General features: G+C 36.0%; 1 protein-coding gene across 5 annotated transcripts in view; it reads left to right on the top strand.

Moving 5' to 3' along the window:
• The window catches only part of NOX4 (NADPH oxidase 4), a 304,523-nt gene that overhangs the window by 211,729 nt on the left and 69,801 nt on the right, over positions 1-22,993 (top strand). For all 5 annotated transcript variants that reach the window (XM_077763044.1, XM_077763042.1, XM_077763043.1 and 2 more), the window contains one exon: positions 14,194-14,254. In XM_077763044.1, coding sequence (XP_077619170.1) covers positions 14,194-14,254 — 61 coding nt within the window. The remainder of the gene's footprint in view (positions 1-14,193; positions 14,255-22,993) is intronic.

The following is a 22,993-nucleotide window of genomic DNA, read 5'->3' on the forward strand; positions in this document are numbered from 1 at the left end:
AAAAACGAGAAATTGTATATACTTAACGTATACAACATGAGACTTTTTTGAAAATAGTTTCTTCACCATAGCATTAAATAGAGAACATGGAATAAGAAAGGAAAGTGGTTGCTGAATGATAAATACAGAGAAGAGGGGTTTTTTACTTTTTTACAAAAATATTTCCCAACATACACAAAAGTGAGAGATTGGTATAATAGACCTCCATGTTCTCATCACCCAGCTTTAATAAAAACAGAAAAGGTTGTTTACATTGTATCACTGAAAATGTTTATGCTCTCCAAAACAGAAAAGCCAAGAATTTTTCTCCTGTGGTACATGCCTAGTAGGAGCTTCTAAATCTACTCTGTCCTAGGACCCTTTCACAGGGCAAAAGGAGAAATTCAAAAGAGTGGTGTGTAGGTCGTAAGGGCTTTCAGCAAGTGCCTCTCGTGGCCTGATCTGTTTCCCAAACAGGTGACTGTGGTAAGAACTGTGGTAGCCCTGGAGCTGGCTGCCGGCACAGGTAGTAATGGGAAAAATCTGTTATAAGATGGCCAACAGGACTGACAGGGGAATTCTCGTTCCCAACTGAAGACTCCCTTCAGGGTTCTTGTTGCTACCCTGCTTGCTGCCTGCACCAAATTACTACCACTGCAGAATGCGGAAGTTACAGACTATAAATCGTTCCCTCTGCTGATGCTTGGGGGCTCAGACCTCTGGAGAGCAATCTCCTCTGAGCCCCTCATGTGAAATAAACCTTCCGCCTTCCAAGATCTCTGAATGCCACTTGGTTCTTCTGCCGGTGATCCAGACCAGGTTCTATAACAGTAGGAGGGAAGGAAAAGGGAGAGAAGGGGACAGACAGAAGAGGAACTGAAAAGTAGGAGAGAGAATTGAGAAGGGGATGTAAAATGGTAGTGAGTATTCACACAAAGAACATGAAGTGTCATGAGTCACCAGCTCTGTCACTTATAAGTTCTGTGCCTGGGAGTGTATGTCTGGTGGCAGTCAGTACGTGGTATCTACACTATTATTTTTTTTCATAATCTCAGAATGTTTCCTTTTACTTTGGATTATTGCCTTCACTTTTGTAGTTATGTTTTTTTTTGTTTTGTTTGTTTTTGTTGTTGTTGGAGAAGCAGGGATAGGACATCAACATGTGGTTTTTCAACCTGAAAATGAGAAATTTGGGGGTTATCACAGTAGTCTCAGCATTTGAAAATCTGCCATGTAGGTGAATAATTAGATATTTTTCCTCTGGGATCCCAAGGTGTAGAACTAGGTAAAAAGTTTTAGAGAGATAAATTTTGATTCAGTATGATAAAGACATTTCTAACAATGAGACACCAGTCCAGAACCTTAGAAAGCTGTCTCCCCAGGATGTTTAGAAGGATGTTTGTGCTAGATCAGGACTTTTCAACCTTGACATTATTGACTAGATAATTCTTGGATGTGGCATGTTGTCCTGTGCATTATGTTTACCAACATCGTTAGCCTCTACCAACTAGAATGTACTTATGGCAAAGGTGCTTGGAGGAGAAACACCAAAGACAAAGGGAGACAACCCGTGCGTAACATCTGGTCAGAAACAATAGGCCCACTCCCTGGGCTCACAGTGGAAAATTGCTTGTTCCTAATTTCTGTGCTTATCTGACAAATGCTATCAGTATTTCTCAGGTTTGCCTAGCAACCCATACATTGAAATAGGTCTTTGTTTTGCAAGGTTAGGTTTTGTATTCAGATTTGTTCTTATTTTAAGTGTATTTTTTTGTATCTGTATCTTCTAGTTTAAATTGTAACAAAAGTTGGCTTCTAAAAAAAACATGTTAAGGCAAAGGAAATTCTTTTCATCAGGCCATCTGTGTATCATGTACTTGTGTAGGCTTAGGAAATGGTTCGTAGCCTTCCCAGATTTGGGGGGTTACTGGTGGACTCACTCCTACTACCCACCAAGGGAGTTTCTGTTTTCAAAAGAGGGAAAAGAGGCAAATGTTGCTGCTGTCTAGAAATGAATTTGAGTAAAGCAACCATTTGTAAGCTAAATTTTATGTCATACTATTATGTTAATTTTTTTTTTTCCTGACATTTCTTTCTTTTTGTCTAATTATTTCTACTTGGCACTACATGTAAAATGCATGCTCTCAAACATTTTCACTGGGTATTTCCCTTAAGGGTTCCTTTGAAATAAAGCAAAACAAAGCAATTTCCCATTTGCTGATTCTCACTAAAAAGTATGTAAATTAAGGTTAATATTCCCTACTAATTAGTGCCTAGAAGTTCTTTCATAAGCTTTGAAAATATTATATTTAAAATTTTTATTATACTTCTATAAGACATGTATTGTTCATCTGTATGATGCAGAAAATAATGTGCCTTGAATTAAATAACATGTCCAAAGTCACATAGCTCATTAGTGGCACAGTTGAGATTCAAACATGGACCCGCCTGACAGAAAGACATGTTGCCAGCTAAGCTATTCTTTTTTTTTTTGTAATTATTATTATTATTATTTTAAATTTACATCCAAGTTAGCTAGCATATAGTGCAACAATGATTTCAAGAGGCCAGCTAAGCTATTCTGTACCCTTTCCTGACTCCTCATTCATCGATGTTCAGGGCATTAATATTTCTGAAACTCCTATTACTTTTGGGAATCCTTGTTGCTGGAGTCAGACAACAGGCGAGAATTGCCATTAGGAGAGAAATTTACTGAAACTATAAAAATGTTAGAGAAATATGCAATTGAAAGTTTTGGATTTTGCATACTACTAAGCTCTTCTACATTGTGCAGAGTTGAAGGTCAAATTCCCCAGCTAGAAAAAATCGAATGCTTATTTTCATATACTGTGCCAATGTATAGAAAAATCTATAAAATATACAACAATTACACATTGAGTAGTTTGACTTTTACCTCAGTTTTTAAAACTGAGATAAAAAAGATAAAGCTTTTAAAACTGAAAATACAAAAAACTGAGTACACAAGGTAATGTACAGAAGCACTATGGTATGTTTCACAGTTTCAAAGTAAAACTAAGTTTTGAGTGTTGATTTACTTCAGTATCCAAAGATTGGACTTTTAATTCCTAAAAGTGCTTCAGCATTTCTTATCCTTGACATTGACTTTATTACACAAGGAAGATGGGCTAATCTGGTGGTTGTTCCCAGGAAGTCGTAATTGTTTTCTGCTAATGCACCTGCATTTGCCGACAGGATTGATGGCAATCAGAGGCCATAGTGTAGTGTTAGACCATGGAGTTTGGAATCCTTCAGCTTGGGTTGGAGGCCTAGATCCCCCACTTGGTACTATGACTTCTGACATACTTGGTTCAATTCTTTATTAGATGTGGCTAGTAATAGTAACTTCTCTATGCAGTCACTCTGAATCTTAATTAGAAAGATATCACCAAGTGCTAAGCCTGGGACTTGTCATACAGTAAATTCTCAGTAAGTTCAAAGCTGTTAAGATTGTTATTTCAGAGCATGACTTGAGAACCAAGACAGAATTAAATGGAATAAAATTGTTTTCTTTTGTTTTGTTTGCCTCATTCTGCAGCATGCAGTGACTAAGTTCTGGCCAGAGATTGGTTTAGAAACAGTCATTTGGAGCAATGGAGAAATTGCCTCCTGTGGTTTACTAGCCTGTAGGATAAATGTTTTAGGTTCAGTTTCCTGGGAAACAGATTGAGAGGTAGAGGTTTTCCTGAGGGAGGTTTGTGGGGAGTGTGCTCAGGACAACAACTGAGAACACAAGGCAGAAGTTGAACTTCAGAGTAAAGTCTCAACAGAGGCCTCAGCAGGTCTGACAGCTAAACTGATAGTTCAGAGTTGTTCTATACTGAGGTCAGGAAGCTACATCTTTGTAATGGACCAGTCACTGGAGGTGAGAAATCTCCAGGGAAAGACACTTAGAGATGGGCATGGAAGCTTCCTTCCCTGACCAGCAGTTCCTGGGGAGGGGTCTCAGGAATGAGCTGTGTAGGAAACATGTTCAGCAGCTAGGAGGTTGAGGAATTAGTGTTTTGAACCTGAAAATTGGGAAGATATGAGCAGCACACCACTGTTTCCACTACAAGTGACATTTAAATGTATGTAGTTAAATTATATATTTATATTCACATATGTATTTGTAAATACATTAAAAAGGATATTAAGTATATATTTTGTGAAAAAATTCTACTTTTTTAACACTTGAAATTATATATGAGACATATAAAAAAATCTTAGTTTATCTAAAATTCGTTGAGCTTTAAAAATTTATACTCTGATGGGAAAAAGAGGCACAAACTTCCAACTATAAAATAAATCAGGAGCATCTGGGTGGCTCAGTTAGTTAAGCATCTGACTCTCGACTTTGGTTCAGGTCATGATCTCATGGTTTGTGGGTTCAAGCCCCACATGGGGCTCTGTGCTGGCAGTGTGGAGCTGGCTTGCGATTCTTTCTTTGCCCTTCCTCCACTTGTGCTCACTCTGTGCTCTTTCTCAAAATTAATAAACTTTAAAATAAATAACTTACAGGAATAAAAATATAGTATAAGGAATATTGTAAATAAAATTATAATAACTTTGTATGGTGAGGGATGGTGGCATTTTATAATGTAGATATGTTGAATCGGTGTGTTGTACACCTGAAACTAATATAATATTATATATCAACTATACATCAATGAAAAACGTTTATAGTCCAAGCACCAAATTTATTTGTTTGCTTAGTGTTGGGGGAGAAGATATCTAAAGCATACATTCTTTAAATGATCATAGCAAGTAAAGTAACACCATTGATGACAAAATTAGATCTAGAATTCATGTTTTCAGGTTCTTCTCCCTCTTTGGACCTTCATTGATTGGCTTTAAGTCCAGGTAGAGTTTTACCTGTTGTTCTTCAACTGTAGAGTGGATCTTGAACAGTGTTTTCCAGTCATGCTCTATAAATACCATAGTTTGGATTTTTACCAAAATAAATCTTCTATTAAAGTATGCTTTCACCTAATTTAGATATGCAAATCAGAGATGATTTTAAGAAGTCCAACTAGGGTGCTTGGGTGGTTCAGTCAGTTGAGTGTCAGACGTGCAGCTCAGGTCTTGGTCTTGGGGTCATGAGTTCAAGCCTTTCCTTGAGCTCCATGCTGGGCATACAGCCTACTTAGAAAATAAGTGAATGCATGAATGAATGAATGCATGCCCAAACTTAAGAAAGCATGAAAACTACTGCTTACAATGAAATATAGCATCTCTTAGTATTTAACTGAGATAGACATTAATTATGTTCATTAATATTTTTCATGGATTCTCAAAGAAATAATGCAGGATCTGTTTTTCATGGAACTGATTGAAGCTTGCATGAATAACTCTATATCCTTCCATTATTATTTTTAATCATAAATACACATGTGCTTTCCTGACATCTGTATTCTAAGTTGTGTGATTCATTATTTTTAAGCTGGGATAACCTGATTTCACATATTTTTCCATGAGTCAGAGGCAAGTCTAGCTGTTAGTTTGTTATTGTCTGTGCTTTTACATAGCAGGCCTGTGCTTGCCATCATTTTTCTGCTTTGTACTTTTAATCTCTTAACCGGTCACTTTGGGAATAGTCTTTCCAGTTTTCAATGAAAACCAGACAAGAATGGTCATGGATTCTTTAAAGATTGGCGAAGTTTTTGTTATTATTATTTATTTAATGTGTTGGGTTTAAATACAACCAGGAAGTCTGCATCAGCTGTTTTGATCTTGGGTCTTGCTTTCATTTGTGTAATTCTTAAAAAAATTGTTCTTCTCTAGTGCTTCACAAATCTTTTGCTTGGGCAGCTTAGAAACTCAGCTGGGATAGATGATAGATTAGGAAGGCAACAGTGTACCTTAACCACAGTGGTGGAAATCACCCCAAAAAGGTCACTAATGTTCATGAAACATAACAGAACATCTGAATTCCCTGAAAATTAAACATCTTTTAACTGCTGTCGTTTGGTGTTTTTCCAGGGGAAAAGAAAATATTCCTTCAGTGCCTAATGAGAGCCGGGATGATAAATATGAACTTAAATAGGTCAATGTATTCAGAGAAAACCAACTGTTTAATACTAAACTTGATTTATACTATTGGTATTTTTAGATGCCTCCTTTTACCTAGGTACAAAACAGAAAATGATGAATAAAAGCTCCTTTCTTGACTCACATCTTCTTCCAGTTACATTTCCCCTCATTTTCTCTTAAATTCACCAACTTTTTGCCCACAGCACCCTACAAAAACATTTTCAAGGATAGCAGTGACCATGTTATTGCTGATTCCAGTGATCATTTCTGAGTCCTTGGTGGAACTGACTTCTTAGCAGCATTTAGCACAGCTGATCACTTGCTTTATTGAAACACTTTTTTCATTTTGCTTCCAGGACATCCGATTTCACCTGGTTTTTCTCCTCATTTTCTGGCCACTTTTACTCAATGTCTTTTTGCTGTTTCTTGCCATTACCACAACTTCTAAATATCAGAACACTCCAGTGTCCATTCCTTGAAGCTCCTGTCCTCTCGAGCTAAACTCATTTCACTTGTGATCTCATGCAATCTTACTGATGCATCTGTGTGCTGTCATCTTCCAAATGTATCTTTCCAGTCCTGCCTCCAACTCTAAAATTCAAGCTCAGGTGTCCAGCTGATTTTCCAGAAGCTTCCATCTGAATGTCTAAAGGACATCTTAACATGTCTAAAACTGAACTGCTAATCTTCAACCTCCCAAATCTATTTCACCCACAATCTTTCCCTTCTCACTTAATGCCAACTCCATTTTTCAGGTTGCTCTGGCTGAAAACCTGGATATCATTCTTGTTTTTGTTGTCATTTTTCGATATAGTCAGTAATCTATTCACTCGTGTTCTTAGTTCTGTCTTCAAAACATGTCCACCATTTTGGCAGTGGCCCCCTGGTCCAGGCCACTACCATCTGGATAGCCTGCTAACTAATCTCCTTCTGCCTGCCCTTGCTCACCTGCCATTTAATCTTGACAAGCAGCTAGAGTGATTACTTTAAAATGAAAATCAGATCATGTCATTCCTTTGCTCAAAATTGGCCAGTTTTCACCCTGAGTTATATTTAATGTCTGTTGACCTTCATCTATATACATGTGTGTGCCTAAGTGTGTGCATGGAAGAGGGGAAGTCTCAGTGTGGCTGGAACACACTAAGAAAAAGGAAGGATGGTAGGAGAGAATGTCAGAGAAGTCATGAGAAGTCAGCTTATGTGGGGTTTATAGGACATTGTAAAGATTTTGGCTTTTACTTTGAGTGAGGAAGGACCATTGGAGGCTTCTGAGTAGAGGAACGGCATGGTCAGACTTACTTTTTCATAGGATTACTCTTGCTGCTGTGTTAAGATTAGATGAAGGAAAATGAGCAGGAGTGGGAAGACCAGTTAGGAAGCTGTCGTGGGCATCTGTTTGAGGTATGAAGATGGTTTGTACGAGGGTGGTGAGAAGTGGTCATATTCTGAATATATTTCAAGTTAGAGCTAACAGGATTTCTTTTTTCTTTTTTTAAATGTTTATTTATTTTTGAGACAGAGAGAGACAGAGCATGAGTCAGGGAGGGGCAGAGAGAGAGAGAGAGGGAGACACAGAATGTGAAGCAGGCTCTAGTCTCTGGGCTGTCAGCACAGAGCCTGACACAGGGCTCAAACCTACAGACCGTGAGATCATGACTGCCCAAAGTCGGACGCTTAGCTGACTGAGCCACCAAGGCACCTGATCTAACAGGATTTCTTGATAGACTGGGTATGGAATGTGCAATAGAAGAGTCAAGGTTATCTTTAAAGTGTTTGGTCTCAGCAGCTGGGGCTGCATTGAGATAGGGAAGACCGTGGGGAGAACAAGTCCTTATGAGTATTTGTAGAGCTTAGTTGTGGAGTGTAAATTTGAGATGGCATTTAGTGTGCATTCATTAAAGATTTGCTGGGCTAATGAGCAAAGTAGCAAATATCAGCCCTATTTTCCACTGTATGCGTTATTCCTGCATCTAAAGCCCCCTTTGTCCCACCTCTGCTTGTCTTTGGGTTTTTGGAGGGGTAAGATGATTCTGGGGGTCAGATGATCCCATATATACATAGGAACAGTTTTTCTTTTTTTTGTTTTTAATCATAAGCTGAACCCTGGCTTCCTTCTATTGCCTCTGAGGTCTATTGTGAGGGAAAGGTGGGCTTGCTTCTCAAGGTGATCCCATTTACGAAGGTAGTAGAGTTTTAGCTGCATATGTTTCTTTCAGTCTGTTCCCTAACCACCATGTCATCCACATTTCTCCATTCCAGATTTTGTTGACACCTCTCCATTGTTGTTATCACGCCCCATCTTATTTTGCTGTTTTAGTTTGTATTTTTATATCCCTCCACTGTCATGTTAGTGTTTTGTTTTTATGAAAGAGTTGAGATAAATACACACATTCCATCACAGTTCATAAACATTTCACATACATACTTTTCCAGGATCTGTCTGTTTTAAGATTGAGTATATTTTTTTCCTGCAAATATACTAAACACTAATTTTTTCCTTCAAGTTAACAAAGAAACGTTAAAACATTGTGTCTGTCAAAATGTTTGGAGTCACAATGTTGCGTTAATTGTGATGGGTTCTGTGCTCCTGGCTCATTATCTCCTTTCTCACGTTTAGAACAATCTCATTTGTGAAATTGCATGAGCTCCTAGTATAGTATCTGGAAAACTTTGGATTCATTTGTTGAGTGTATGAATAAACTATAGAAGAATTGCCCATTGTTGAAGTCCTTATTCATTCTCAGATTAATTCTCCAATACTTTACTGAATTGATACTTGAATGTATACCCACTATGGGTAAGATGCTGTGGAATATACAGTAATGACTTTGAAGTAGGTCTTGATCTCAAGACATTGTAAATGTATACTAACACAGAAAAAAATTACATACAATTAAAGAGATGAACCATAATAAAGGGCATAGAAGTCAAATAATTTAGGAGGGTCAGAGAAGTGCAGAATTCTGATGGCAGGATAAAATAGGATTTCTTCATGAAAGTGGTAGCATTTGAGATGGGTCCTAATGAATTGCTAGTGTTCAATATGAGAAGTGGGAATGGAGTCATTCTAAATGAGTAGACTAGTAGGTGGGAAAGTGACAGGCCAGGGAAATATATTAGCTGATTCATGTTGGCTTAGTTGGATTAGAGTGGTCAAAGAAGAACCTGCAGTATAAAGTTGGAAAGAATTTGGAACAGATGTGGTTGGCTACAGACTGTAAGAAAGAAAGAATGTGGGTGTTTTTCCTCAGGACACAGAAGGTTAATCAATAGGAGATTGGTGTTATCATACATTTTCTTTGGTAAGATTATTTTAAAGGACTGAAAATTGATTGAATGCTGGCAGGAAGAGATATACTTCATAGTCCTCTGATATTTGAGCTTCTGTTCTGATAAGGGCATAGGTTCTATGTCTGGACATAAGGGAATCAGAAAGAGAACACAGTTTGGGAAGTAAGACACCAGGGTTTTTAGATATATCTTATTACATTTAGAGTGAATTTCAGGTGGGAATGTCTAGCAGGGGTAGAAACTAGACCTTTGGATGAAGGGATTAAAAATAAGACCTGACAGTAATGATTAAAGTACATTCTGTTCTGTAATCATTTTCTGTGGCTTAACAAATTTATTACATTGAAAATTTAGTGCTTAATATAGTAATATCCACTTTAGAGTCATTTTATTTTTTATTGCAAGGCTCTTGATTTAAAAACAAACACATTGTGGCTTTTAAATTTCTTTTCCATGTTGAATAAATCATTGTGCAGTGACATCATTTTTACATTTAGTTCTCAAATGTAAGATGATTACATAATATCTGTTTATATTTTTGTGGGGCTGTTATAAAATCATTAGTCATTTGAGCACTTTTAAAACTCAATGCCATATTGTACAAATAATTTGAAGAAAAACATTTTTACTCAAGGATATCAAAATAGAAATTCCTTCAGATCTGTTTTTACAAATTCTGTCACTTTATTTTCTTTCCCTTAAAGTAGGTGTGTATTCTGGTGGATACATTATGGTCAACATAAGCCATACTCTTTCTCTTCATCTAGGAAATTTAAATAAGACTAAGTTGAGGCTCAGTAATATTTTATGGCTTACATTTTAAGTTAAGCTTTTAAAATATTAAACTTATAAACATTATAAAGACTAATAATCTTATAAAAGGAGATGTGTATAAAATGAGTTCTCATTTTCTGTCTTCGATTTTACTTCCCAGAAGTTAATATTCCTAATGCCATATTGTATATTCTTTTTAACTTATTTCTATGTATAGAAAAAAATTCATATCTGTTTTATATTAATGTGAACTTAAGTACATAATTATCCTGTAACTTTTTAAACTGAAAACTTGTCATAAGCATGTTTCCTTATTAGTGTTCTAGGAAAGTCAGTTAACCAAAGATATCTGTACTTTACTATTTCATCCCTTTGGAAGGTTTTCTAAATGCCATTAAAAAGAGAGTGAGGAGACACCTAGGAGGAATTTGCTATGGCCGATGTCAAAGAGGTTACTGCCTGTGTCCTCCTCTAGGATTTTTATGGCTTTGGGTATTACATTCAGGTCTTTAATCTATTTTGAATTTATTTTTGTGTATAGTGTAAGAATGTGGTCCAATTTCATTCTTTTCCGTGTTGCTGTCCAGTTTGGTATATATATGTACAATGGAATATTACTCAGCCATAAAAAATAATGAAATCTTGCCATTTGCAATGTCATGAATGGAGCTAAAAAGTATAATGCTAAATGAAATTAGCATTCTGTCAATCAGAAAAAGACAAATAATATATGATTTCACTCATATGTGGAATTTAAGAAACAAAACAAAGGGGGGAAAAAGAGAGGCAAACCAAGAAATAGACTCTTAACTATAGAGAAAAAAAAATAATGGTTACCAGAGGAGAGGTGAGTGTGGGATGGGCTAAGTAGGTGATGGGGATTGAGAAGTGTACCTGTTGTGATGAGCACTGCATGCTGTATGGAAGTGTTGAATCACTACATTGTATACCTGAAGCTAATATTACTTTGACTAACTGGAATTTGAATAGAAGCCTTAAAAAATTAAAAGAGAGTGAATAAACATTAAAGAGTCACTATACTATGTTTTGAGCTATATTAGTGAATCTGAACATTATCTGTACAAAGCTACTAGGATTCTAAAATCTCTAGTCATTGTTTCAAACCACAAATGCTGACGCCATTCTGTGTGTTAATCTGTGCAGGCCCTCTTCAAATGTGAGGCGATATGATTGGGCAAAGACAATGTTAAATTCTGTATTCTTATACCTAGCTAGTTTGAGAAAGTATCAGTAACTTAAAGGCATCATTCCCTGACTTTGAGAGAACCCACACTATATTTTATCTGTTTGAAATCAGATCAGCCTTAGAATCTATACTGATACATTCGGCCAGCATCACATGAGGGAGGTTTATAGGCTCCTACAGAACCTGAGGGGGTGTTAAACACCACATGCATTCATCTTTTACAATGTTTACACTGAAAGAATGGAATAGAGATAGGAATATTTGGCAAGTAATATATTTTCCTTTAGAGTATGAGATTAAATCAAGGCAATTGCGCACTCAGACATACCAAAACTTTTTTTGCTCTCTATTCTGATGCCTTCTTGGCTTAGATCTTTTTTTAACCTCAGATGTAGTTCACAATGAGGGAAATATCAAGTGACATATGGACAGATTGGTAGCTTGGGTTCTTGCTTTCTGCGAACTACAACTTTTACTGCATTGAGGCTCTGGCCAGCCTTAAGTAACATGAAGTAAAAATGATGGGGGTGCCTGGGTGGCTCAGTTGGTTGACTTCAGCTCAGGTCATGATTTCACAGCTTGTGAGTTTGAGCCCCATATCAGACTCACTGCTGTCAGTGCAGAGCCTGCTTTGGATCCTTTGTCCCCCTCTCATTTTGCTCCTTCCCCGCTTATGCATGCTGTCTTTCTCTCTCTCTCTCAAAATGAACAAACATTACAAAAATTATGGGTGGTTTTTACAGATCACACCATCTTACTAATGGCATGATCATTAAGATTTACAAGTTCTAAAACTTATTGATCTCAGAGTTATTAAAAATCAGAATACAAATGAAATAAAGTTAGAGTTACAATTATAAATGAAATATTACCATTTTAATAGCATAAGTAATATTTAAATATTTTTATAAATGTTTTTTATTTTAATATTTTTATAGTTCTAACAATAATGATTCCATTAAAAACACTGATTGCAGATTCTGTGTCTCCCTCTCTTTCTGCCCCTTTCCCATTAGCGCTCTGTATCTCTCTCTCTCTCTCTCTCAGAAATGAATAAACACATTAAAAAGTTAAAAAAAAAAACCCACTGCAGAATAGTAGTTTGGAAATTCCATGTCACGTTATTTCCCAACCCTGAACTAGATCATGTACTTTTTAGTTTATGATTTGCTGTGAACCAATGAGTAATACCTACATTTTCATGTTCGTGTTTTCACTGGTTTCCAAGCTACCTTCTTTGACTGTGAGTTCTTAACATATCTCCATGGTGTGTTTATCTCCCCTTATTTCCTGTCCTTCTAGCACCCCAGTATGACCTACATTAGTTGGTTGACACAGTGAATTTGAGGATATTGGATTTGCTTTACACAACCCCGTCTCTATCACAGGGCCCTCAGAACCTCATTGGTGCTTTGATTTCAGTCCATATTTCCCCTTAATTCTTACTGTTGTACATGATTCTAATAATCTTCAACAAATACTTTCCCCCCTCCTACTCCATTTGATTTCTTATGCTTCCCTGAGTGAAGAGAGTGACTTGCCATAGTTAAGAACTATGTAGTCAGACAGACCTGGATCCAGATTCTGTCTTGTCTTCTCATGAGTTGTATGATTTGGGGCAAGTTGATATTTTTAAGTCTCAGTTATTCAGTTTCCTTCACTATCAAAGACATCATCATCAGGGTTATTGTGAGACTTTGGAAATAAAGCACTTAGCCCTGCCCATGGTGCAAGGTACTCAAGCTTGGTATTCACAGGTTTGAGAAGTTAGTATTGGAAAGGGGGAACTAATTTCTGTAAAAATCAGGAAAGGACAAGATATTGTATGGTAATAAAAGGATGTTTTAGGAAGTAGGACAGTTGAAAGAGTTTATATCCTACAGATAAAAATAATAGTGTATATAAAGTTCTTATCCATAGGTTAGATGTGTTTTCAGAATTCATAATTTTTGTAGATTTTAAAAGGTATGTATATTTCATATATTACATATGACTTCTAGCAGGACATGCGGTAAGACTCTTAAACAAATGGATACTTCTCTAGGAAACACTTCTGTATAAACTTTTATACAGAAGTATTAGCCTCCCATCATTACCTCCCATAAATTCCAGGTAGATAGTGCCACTGAATGAATTATGAAAACACTTACTTTTTACAACTTTTGAATTTTGGGATTATGGATAAGGTATTGGGTTATGAAAAAAAAAAAAGGAGACTCATCATCATCTTATTGTGAGCCAAAGATTATTCTCTCATTTCACCTATGTGGGTGTTTTCTATATTTCCTGGACAAGGGGACATGGATACTTTTGTTTCTTCCAGTACTACGGCTCATTCCCCTTCCCAGCTACCCTTGCCAGTTCACTCCAGATTTATTTCTTCTGAGAATTAAGGGAGGAATGAAATACAGCTCTTTCAGTAGGAGTTTCCTTGTTGCACATGGAAAATTCAGGTCATATTGAGAAATATTTCTTTTCCTTGTTCCTGAAATTTATTAAGATGTGAAGTGTATAATAATATCTGGAGAGAAAAAGACATTACAGTCATTAGTCTCCATTTCTTCCTTTGTGGTTAGAAGCCATGTCCTCTTAAATATTTTAATTCAAAAGGTATTTAGGCAATATTTGCAGTTAGATGTGATATCCCAACAGTTTTAGACTATGCGTATTTTATCTTTTTTGTCTAAATACATACAGGGTTTTTAGAGAAAAAATATTGTCTTATTAACTTGTTGACATTCCTCTTTTCTTTAACTAGTGAGGATCTGTATGGATTTTTAGTTCATTCCTTCCTATTTTCTATTGACTTGGGGGATTTGCTATGAGAATGAAAGTTATAATTAAATCATAGTTTGGTCATACATAACTGTTATTCAGAATTAATTCTAGTATTTTTTTTCTCTTTTTTTTAGTGTCCTACTAAAACCAAAGCAACATTTGGGGTCCACCTCAAAATAGTAGGAGACTGGACAGGTAAGTAGAATATAGAGTTTTAACATATATGCTTTGAAAATAATAGGTCATAGTTTGCATGTGCTTAAGTAATAGAACTACCAGCATATTTAGATGTGTATATGTTCTCAAGCTGTTGTTTTGTTTTCTTTCTTTGCTTATACAGCTTTGATATTCACATTTTCTTTTTGTAGGATGCATTTTTGCAATTCAAATACCTTGAATATCAATAATTGTTAATAATGTATTGTTTGCTCTGCTTGCAAATCACTGGTTTCTGCCTACTTGTCAGATGCACTGGCAATAGCAAGAACAATGAAATGCATGTTTTAGAAAACAGGATTTTAAAATTGGTGGTTGGTTTTACTCTCAAACTAATCAACACCTGGGATTGAGATCACATAAATGTTTCAGTTCTTACATGATCTTTTTGTGTCATTACCTATATGTTCATAGCAATTCCACAACATCTTTGGAATAATGGTCATTTTTAATAGCAAGTCTATTGGTGATATGTTGTCTGTTCAATAAAAACTTTTTTTTATCTGAGAGATGCATTGTATTAAGAGTTCTGAGTAAATAAAAAGAAACAACTATTCATTCTTGTATTCCCTTGGTCCAACAGAGTAACTGACAAGTAAGTGCTCAGTAAATATTAGCTTATTGGCTACTTGTTTAATTTGGTTGCTCAAAGGAAAGGATGCAGGGTATAAACATAAAGGCAAGTCTAAATAAAAATATTTTCATATTGAATGCTAAACTAGGAGTTGGTTTGTGAAAACTACAGGGAATCAGGAAAAGGTAGATTCAGTATAGTCTAGGGTTTGAAGAGATTTACAGAGAAGATAGTATTTGAGCCAAACCTTGAAAATCACGCAAATAAAGTAGGTCATTTAAGTAAAATCCACAGCATTGTCAAAAAATCAGAGAAGGTAATGAATAAACCATATTTGAGAAAGGTGTGTCAGTCAGCCTAGCAGAAGCAAAGATTTTGTTCTGGGGAATACTATGGAATAGGCATTTAGAGTCAGCTTGGTGAAGATTTTGAATGCCTTCACAAGAAATTAAAATAACTTAGAGATGCTAGAGAACTTTTGAAAGATTTAGAGAATCATAACAAAAATAGTATTAATAATGAATAAGAATAGAACCAAGGAAATACTGAGACTGGAAAGCAGAGGAGAAGAGTCAGTGAAGGGGGGAAATGGATACAGGGCTCGAAAGAGTGGATTTATAAGCACAGGTTTGGGAAGTTAGCATTGGAAAGGGGGTACTAATTTCAAAAAAATCAAGAAAGAGCAAGATACTGTGTAATAAGAAAAGGATATTTTAGGAAGAAAGGCAGTTGAAAGAGCTTATACAGTTAAAAGATAATAGTGTATATAAATTCTTTGTCTATAGAAAAAGTAGCCAGCTTGGAATTGGAGAATTAATGAATATGGAGAAAATATACAACATAATATTTAATGAGCAAACAATGAAATTAATCAAAAGACTTGGAGCAGTAATGCCCTATGGAACTGTGAAAAATCAGGCTTAAATATAGTTTAATACGGTCTAGCTCCATCCATGTATTATGCTAAGTGAAATGATTCAGTCAGAGAAGGACAAATACCATATGATTTCACTCATATGTGGAATTTAAGAAACAAAACAGATGAACATATGGGAAGGGGGAAAAAAGAGAAACAGAGAGAGAGAGGGAGAAACCATAAGGGACTCTTAAAGATGGAGAACAAATTGAGGTTTGATGGAGGAAGGTGGGTGGAGGATGGGTGATGGGTACTAAGGAAGGTACTTGTGACGAACAGTGGGTGGTGTATGTAAGTGATGAATCACTAAATTCTACTCCTGAAACCAATATTGCACTGTATGTTAACTACAACTTAAATAAAAAATTGATATAGTTTATTTGATTGCCTTCAAAAAGAGACCTTGTTAGAAAAACACTGCTGTAAAAAAAAAAAAGAAAAACACTGGTGTAGTATGAAAATAGTAATTCTCATGATAAGCCCAGAACTATTTGATATAATCACAGTTGTTTTGCACTGTTTGACAAATAAAGAGGAAAGTTCTTTTCTGGTAAGAATCCCAAAAAGTAAGAATTAACTTCAGTAATGAATGGCAATTTATAAAATTCTATATCTGAAGTGCAACAAGCACAGTGTAGATATAATTTAATTCATTGTGGTAAGGAAAAACTTCATGATGGATTATTACAAGCTATTGTTAGTGAGTTTCTTTATAAAGTTATTTTCCATTGTCAGTAGCTCATTAGAAAAAATGATTATCTCATCATTTATTTCAATCTTTTTTTTAAGGAACACTTAATAGTTTTAATTTTATCCTCCTGTTTTATGTATTGTGCCATTGAGGGAGAAAAAAGATCATTCTATTCAGAGGTCAGTTCTAGTCATATGCTTTTCAATTAATAGTCCTTCTTGGTTGTTGATTTTAAATATTTGTTGACTTGAAAAAAAATGTCAAGCATTCATGCATAGAACCTCTAAATAATTCTGCCACTATCTGGCACTTTAGTTCAAAAAAGATTTAGCTGCCTTAAAATAATGGAATTATAATTATGGAAGGAAACTGGGAACATTACTTCTAAGATCAAGCATCATTGGATTTGTCTAAAAGAATTGACTAAAAGTTTTAAGAGCAGAAGGGGAGAAATACCAAAGGGGAGAAATACCAAAGGGGCGCGTAACAAGTAGAATATCAGAGGTTTGCTTTTCTAAACCAACAGATATTTTAGACTTACTTTTTCTTCTCTGAAATATGTTCTGCCCTGGGGAGGCCTAAAGAACAGATTTAAGACTGCCCCGTGGATGATCTTTCTAAGACTAATCAATGATAACCCAGCAGCAGAGTGACCAAGAAGCAATCGAAACACCTAAATAGCACAGGACAAGTCAAGCTTTATATATTCTAATTAATTAATTAATTTACAGTTTAGAGAGAGAAAGAGAGTATGCACATGAGTAGGGGAGGGCTAGAGGGGGAGAGATTCTTAAGCAGTCTCCACACTTAGCATGGAATCTGATGACCCTGGGATCAGGACCTGAGCTGAAATCAGGAATCAGATGCTCAACCAGTTGAGCCACCTAGGCCCTCCACTAGTTTTTTTATTTTAACCAGGTCTTTGTTGTGCATCTTAGTGTGGGATAGACTCATTAAGTTTGGAAGACTCTTCAAACCTTTTTAACACAATTGAGGTTTTTTCTTGAAATGGTGGTAGAGGGGGTAGAGTGAATTACTTGAGTGATTTATCTTTGACTTAATATTTTGTTGCTTTTCTAGAATCAGTCATGCTTTCTAATTTCAAATGCATGGTTACAAATTGCCTGTTGGCTTGATTATCATTCTGACTATCCGAAATTGTTTTGTTACTTTCTGCATTAGATGTCATTACTATTGAATAATGTCTGAGATAATGTTAAACTATTGGTTATTTTAGTGGTTTAGATAGCAGCTTACTCTAGAGAGGCTTAAGTTTTACTATAAAAGCATTATATACATAATATCTACATTGTAATGAATCTAAAAATTTTGTCATTTTTCCATTCAATAATTAATGGATTGACAAGTGGATAAATATGCAATAGAAGGTTTGTTGTATGTATCACATAACAGCTTTTCCTTGCATCTTGAGTATCAATTTCCAGATTGTCTATTGAAAAATCTTGCTATAATCAGAAGATATGGTTGATTTTGAGAATTAAAAGTAGGACAATAAGGCCATGTGACATCGTGAATTTGCCTTGATTAAACAATACATTGATAGTCACAGAACATATAACCTTAGAACTTTAGTTAAAGACTAGGCCAAAGAAAGAAGTGATAATTCTGTATTTATTTCTATGTTACTGAATTAGCCAGGCTTGTTTTATACTTCATCTAGCTGACTGTTTACGAAGAGATTAAAACAGAATATGTGTAATGCATTAAAAGTATTTTTTTATAATTTGGGGAGTTCTTTATAAGTTAGATTATGACTGCACAGTTATAATGTTACTATTTTATAATGAGAACAGATTTTTGAACACCTGTGGCATTCACCTTACACCATATGTATCTGTGAATGCCATTTGATTGCTGTAAGAAACGCAAAAAATTAAAAGTACTCCAATTGAATACAACCCTATTTTTGAGGACATGTCCCAAAAAATAGATTCCAAAAAAAATTGAGTAAACTGACTTTTTTGAACAGCACAGATCATACTTGCACATATGAAATATTATGGATCTTACATAATACATGTTCACACAGTGTACACTTTAGTTCAAGCCCATAATTATGAATTATCAATTGGTGTAACTACAAAGGAGTGACTAGAAATATCTTTTTTGTTGTTGCTATGACTAGCAAACTACAATGGTTAGTCATTTGTGGAAGATAGCATTTAGACTATTTGTTATTTTGGCTAATAATGAAATATAAACACCTACTGTATACTAGACAATGGCCTGTGTCCAGAGATATAGCAATGACCAAAACAGATAAGGTATCTGCTCTTACAAGGACTGTATTCTAGTCAGTAGACATCTCCAATAAACAAAAACCCAAATCAATGTATAATAATATGTTAGATAGTGATAAATGCTATGAAGAAAAATAAAGGTAAGAGAGTAATAATGGTGAAGGGTGGGAGTGCTGTTTTAGATGGGGTGCTTAGTTACATGCAAGGAGATGAGGGTAAGTCAGGTGGATTTCAGGAAGAAGTGTATTTAGACTATGGAAAGAGAAAGTGCAAAATCCCTATGTTTGGATATTCAAGGAACAGCAAGAAGGCCAGTGGGACTGGAATAGAGACAGTGAAGGGAGTAGTAGAAAATAGATCAGAGAGATGAGCAGGGGATTGGACACTGCAGATTACAGGAAGACTTACATTTTAAAAATGGATTTATTTAAATTAAAGTTAGTTAGCGTACAGTGTAGTTTTGGTTACAGGAGTAGAACCCAGTGATTGATCACTTATATATAAAACACCTGGGGCATTTTAATGTGATTGAGAAAAAAGGCATGGTTTTGAAATCTAAATCTGAATGATCTTCCATTTTGTTTTAATACATACTACCTAGTGGTTGTCAGGCTAAGGTTATTTATTTATTTATTTAAAATAATTGAGTTTAGGGAGAAGGGGAAAATGGTGGGACTTCAGAGCATTGCAGAAAACAGGAAAAACTTTTTGTTGGGTTGGGGAATGTATCATCATTTTAGATATGCTTCAGTAGTGATTTTATCTTGTGCCATGTGGCCCTGGTTTATGAGTTCTGGTAGCCTGAGGTCCCGTTAGCCCTCATAGATGGTAGTAGCTTCTTTCTACTTTCTAGATTTCTCCATTGTCTTTGATTTAGCTTCATTTCTTCCTTCACCTGTCATTAGTTCCCTGTATTAAATTCCTTTCACTTGAATCATCAAGAGTCATTCTTGGTTTTGGGATTTGGAGGTCAGCGAAGCCTCTTTCAACAGAATTCTGCATCTGGAGAAGTAATAATGGGGAAGATAAGAGGATGTGTAAAACCCTGAGGCAGTCTAATGTTTGTCTTCGAGGACCAGTTAAAAGTGAAGTGTTGCTGGAACTGATAAGTGGGAATGTTGTAGGAAATAAAAGCAGAGAATATCCATGGACTGGATATGGTAGGCACTTAAAAACTTCAGGTTCATTATAAATGTTGTAGAAAATCATTGGAGGATTTTGATTAGGGTCTGACTCACATTTTAAAATGGTAACTGTGGCTGCTGTATAGAGAATATGATGAGGTAGGCAAGAGTGGGATTAGAAGGTGAGTTAAGAGAGAAGCTCTTGCTGCTGTCTAGACAAGAGAAAGTGCTTAGTATGCATGGGGTGATAATGACTGGGTCATGAAGAGTGGATGGATCCTGAGGGTATCTCACAGCTGTTGTTGAGGGACTGGAGGTGGGGTGTAACAAGAGTTCAGAATCAAAGACAATTTAAGATATTTAGTGTCAATGTGTAAGTGGATAGTGCTTCTGTGTATTGAAATAAAGCACATTGAGGCATATTGGGGGGCACAAGAGTAGACATTCAATTCAGTTTTGTACATTTTAAATTTGAAATGCCTTTTAGACTTTCAAAAAATAAGGTTGAATAGGCCATTGCATATTTGAGTCTAGAGGTCAGGGTAGAGATCCAAACTTGGGAATTATTATTATATTCATGGATCTAAAGATGTAAAGTTGGATAGGATCAGCTAGGATAGTAATTCTCATCTATGAGATGAGAAGATTTATATACATTTTAATGTACATTTATATATATTTTACATTGTATATATCATGTATCAGCATTGTATGTATTTGCACTATTTGCCATTACATTAATATATCTTTTATAGCAATTTATATACATTTTATAACATTTTATATGCCTGCTTTACATTCTTAACATGCAATTACAGATATTATGTACACAAATTACTTATAAAAACCAATATAATGTCCTAACCTTAGCATAAAGGAGCTATTAAGATAGTTTATAGTAAATGATTTATATTTCATATTTAAATTTTCAAGCATGACTATATTAGAAGTCATAATGAAATAGGTAACTTAACCCACATACAAAATGATCAGGAATAAGACAGTTCTAAATATAGGATCCCAATACAATTAAAATACCATAAACACTGTTTGCTTTATGGTGTGATTTTATAAAATAGTGAACTTCTTTTGATTAAATTCTAGACACAGTGGTTTACAATATTACTTCAGTATACAGGGTGGTTACAGTCTTGGGATTTTTAGCACATGTTTAAGTCATTCAAAACCTTTGCATTCTTTATCACTATAAATGAGTTTTTCATTTATGTGAATGTCTAGCAAGTCATATGAAAAGTATGCAGGAAGTGAGACAATTCCTGATGTCTAGTGTCTCTGACCTCTACCCTCTAAACTTTAGTACCTGCTGATCATCATTGTGAGATCCAAATTACCTCCCCAAGTTCTCAAAACTACTCCTACAAGGTAGCACTGTCCTGTCAAGAGTAACTACTTTAAGAACTGTGTATCGAGGGGAGCTTGGGTGGCTCAGTCGGTCAACCGTCCAACCCTTGATTTCAGCTCAGGTCCTGACAGCATGGTTTGTGAGATCAAACCCTGTGTTGTGCTCTGTACTGACAGCATGGAGCCTCTTGGGATTCTCTCTCCTCTCTCACTGCCCCTCCCCTGCTTTCACTCTCTCTCTCTCAAAATAAATAACTTAAGGAAATGTGTATAAATAGAGAACTGTAACAGAGCACTAAGACCAACATGTAGAGTCCAGCAAAGGTGAAAAGAAGGAGTGACCTCTGAAGAAAGAGGGGAACTAGGAGAGTTTGAATCCTGGACAGAATAGGGCAATGTTTCAAAAAAAAAAAAAAAGCATTGATCAATTGAAACAAATGCTACTGAGAAGTAGAGTAGAATGAGGGCTGAATTAATGATATGGAGAGCTGTGTTTTTAATGGAGTATTGGGAACAGAAACCTGTGTGAGTTAGGCTCAAGAGATAGTAAGAGAAGTAGAGATGGCCCATACAGACAAATCCAGAGACATGTTGGGTTCCTATGAGTTCATTGGATCTTCCAGCTTTATGTTCAGTGAGGTCATGTTTGACAGCTTTAAAACCATCCACAGTGTATTTATTCCACAGAAATTGACAGATATCATTAAAAAAGGATTTAAGAAATGTTTTTAAAGATTTGCCTGTTGGGGCGCCTGGGTGGCTCAGTTGGTTAAGCATCCGACTTCGGCTCAGGTCATGATCTCATGGTTCGTGGGTTCGAGCCCTGTGTTGGGCTCTGTGCTGACAGCCAGCTCAGAGCTTGGAGCTTGTTTCAGATTCTGTGTCTCCCTCTCTCTCTGACCCTCCCCTGCTCACGTTGTGTCTCTGTCTCTCAGAAATAAATAAAATATTAAAAAAAAAAAGATTTGCCTGTTAAGTATTTGCCAAAACACTACTGGGCAAATTCTAAGGAGTTTTGATATAAATGAAATAAATAAATGTCAGTAGCTGAAGGAAGGAGGATATACGGACAAGGCAGATGTGAGAGCACATATAACATAAATACGTACATATACATATATATGTCACATATATACACACATACATATGTATTTAATGTGAATAATTGTAATATGTTCACATACATCTGGGAACAATATGAGTAATGAGAATGAAGTAGAGGGAAAAGTTGACATTGCTGCAGAGACAAAGGGCATAATCACAGGAGCGAGGTCCACAAATGCCTTTTAATGCATTCCACAAAAATTGGATTTCAGGGGCGCCTGGGTGGCTTAGTCGGTTAAGCGTCCGACTTTCACTTAGGTCATGATCTCGCGGTTCGTGGGTTCGAGCCCCGCGTCGGGCTCTGTGCTGACTGCCAGCTCAGAGCCTGGAGCCTGTTTCAATCTGTGACTCCCTCTCTCTCTGACCCTCCCCTGCTCATGCTGTCTCTCTCTCTCTCCTAGAAATAAAACATTAAAAAAAGAAAAAATTAAAAAAAAAATTGGATTTCAATGTGCAAGTGAAAGAATTGACCATTGATAAGGCATCTAGGCAGTTCATGCTTCATTAACAGATGGGAAGACAGAGAAGATGGTTTCAGAGCATGGCTACCAACGGATTGGTGGGCTTGGATTGGGAAGTATGGGATTTTTCTTCTGGTTTCTTCTGTTTCCTTGGTGAAAAAATAGAAGGTTATCACTGAGACTGAGGATGGGGGAAGGTATGTTGAATTGTGAGGAGAAGGAAGA

This window comes from Crocuta crocuta, unplaced genomic scaffold (assembly GCF_008692635.1).
Source record: "Crocuta crocuta isolate KB4526 unplaced genomic scaffold, BGI_CrCroc_1.0 scaffold614, whole genome shotgun sequence".
NCBI classification, from domain to species: domain Eukaryota; kingdom Metazoa; phylum Chordata; class Mammalia; order Carnivora; family Hyaenidae; genus Crocuta; species Crocuta crocuta.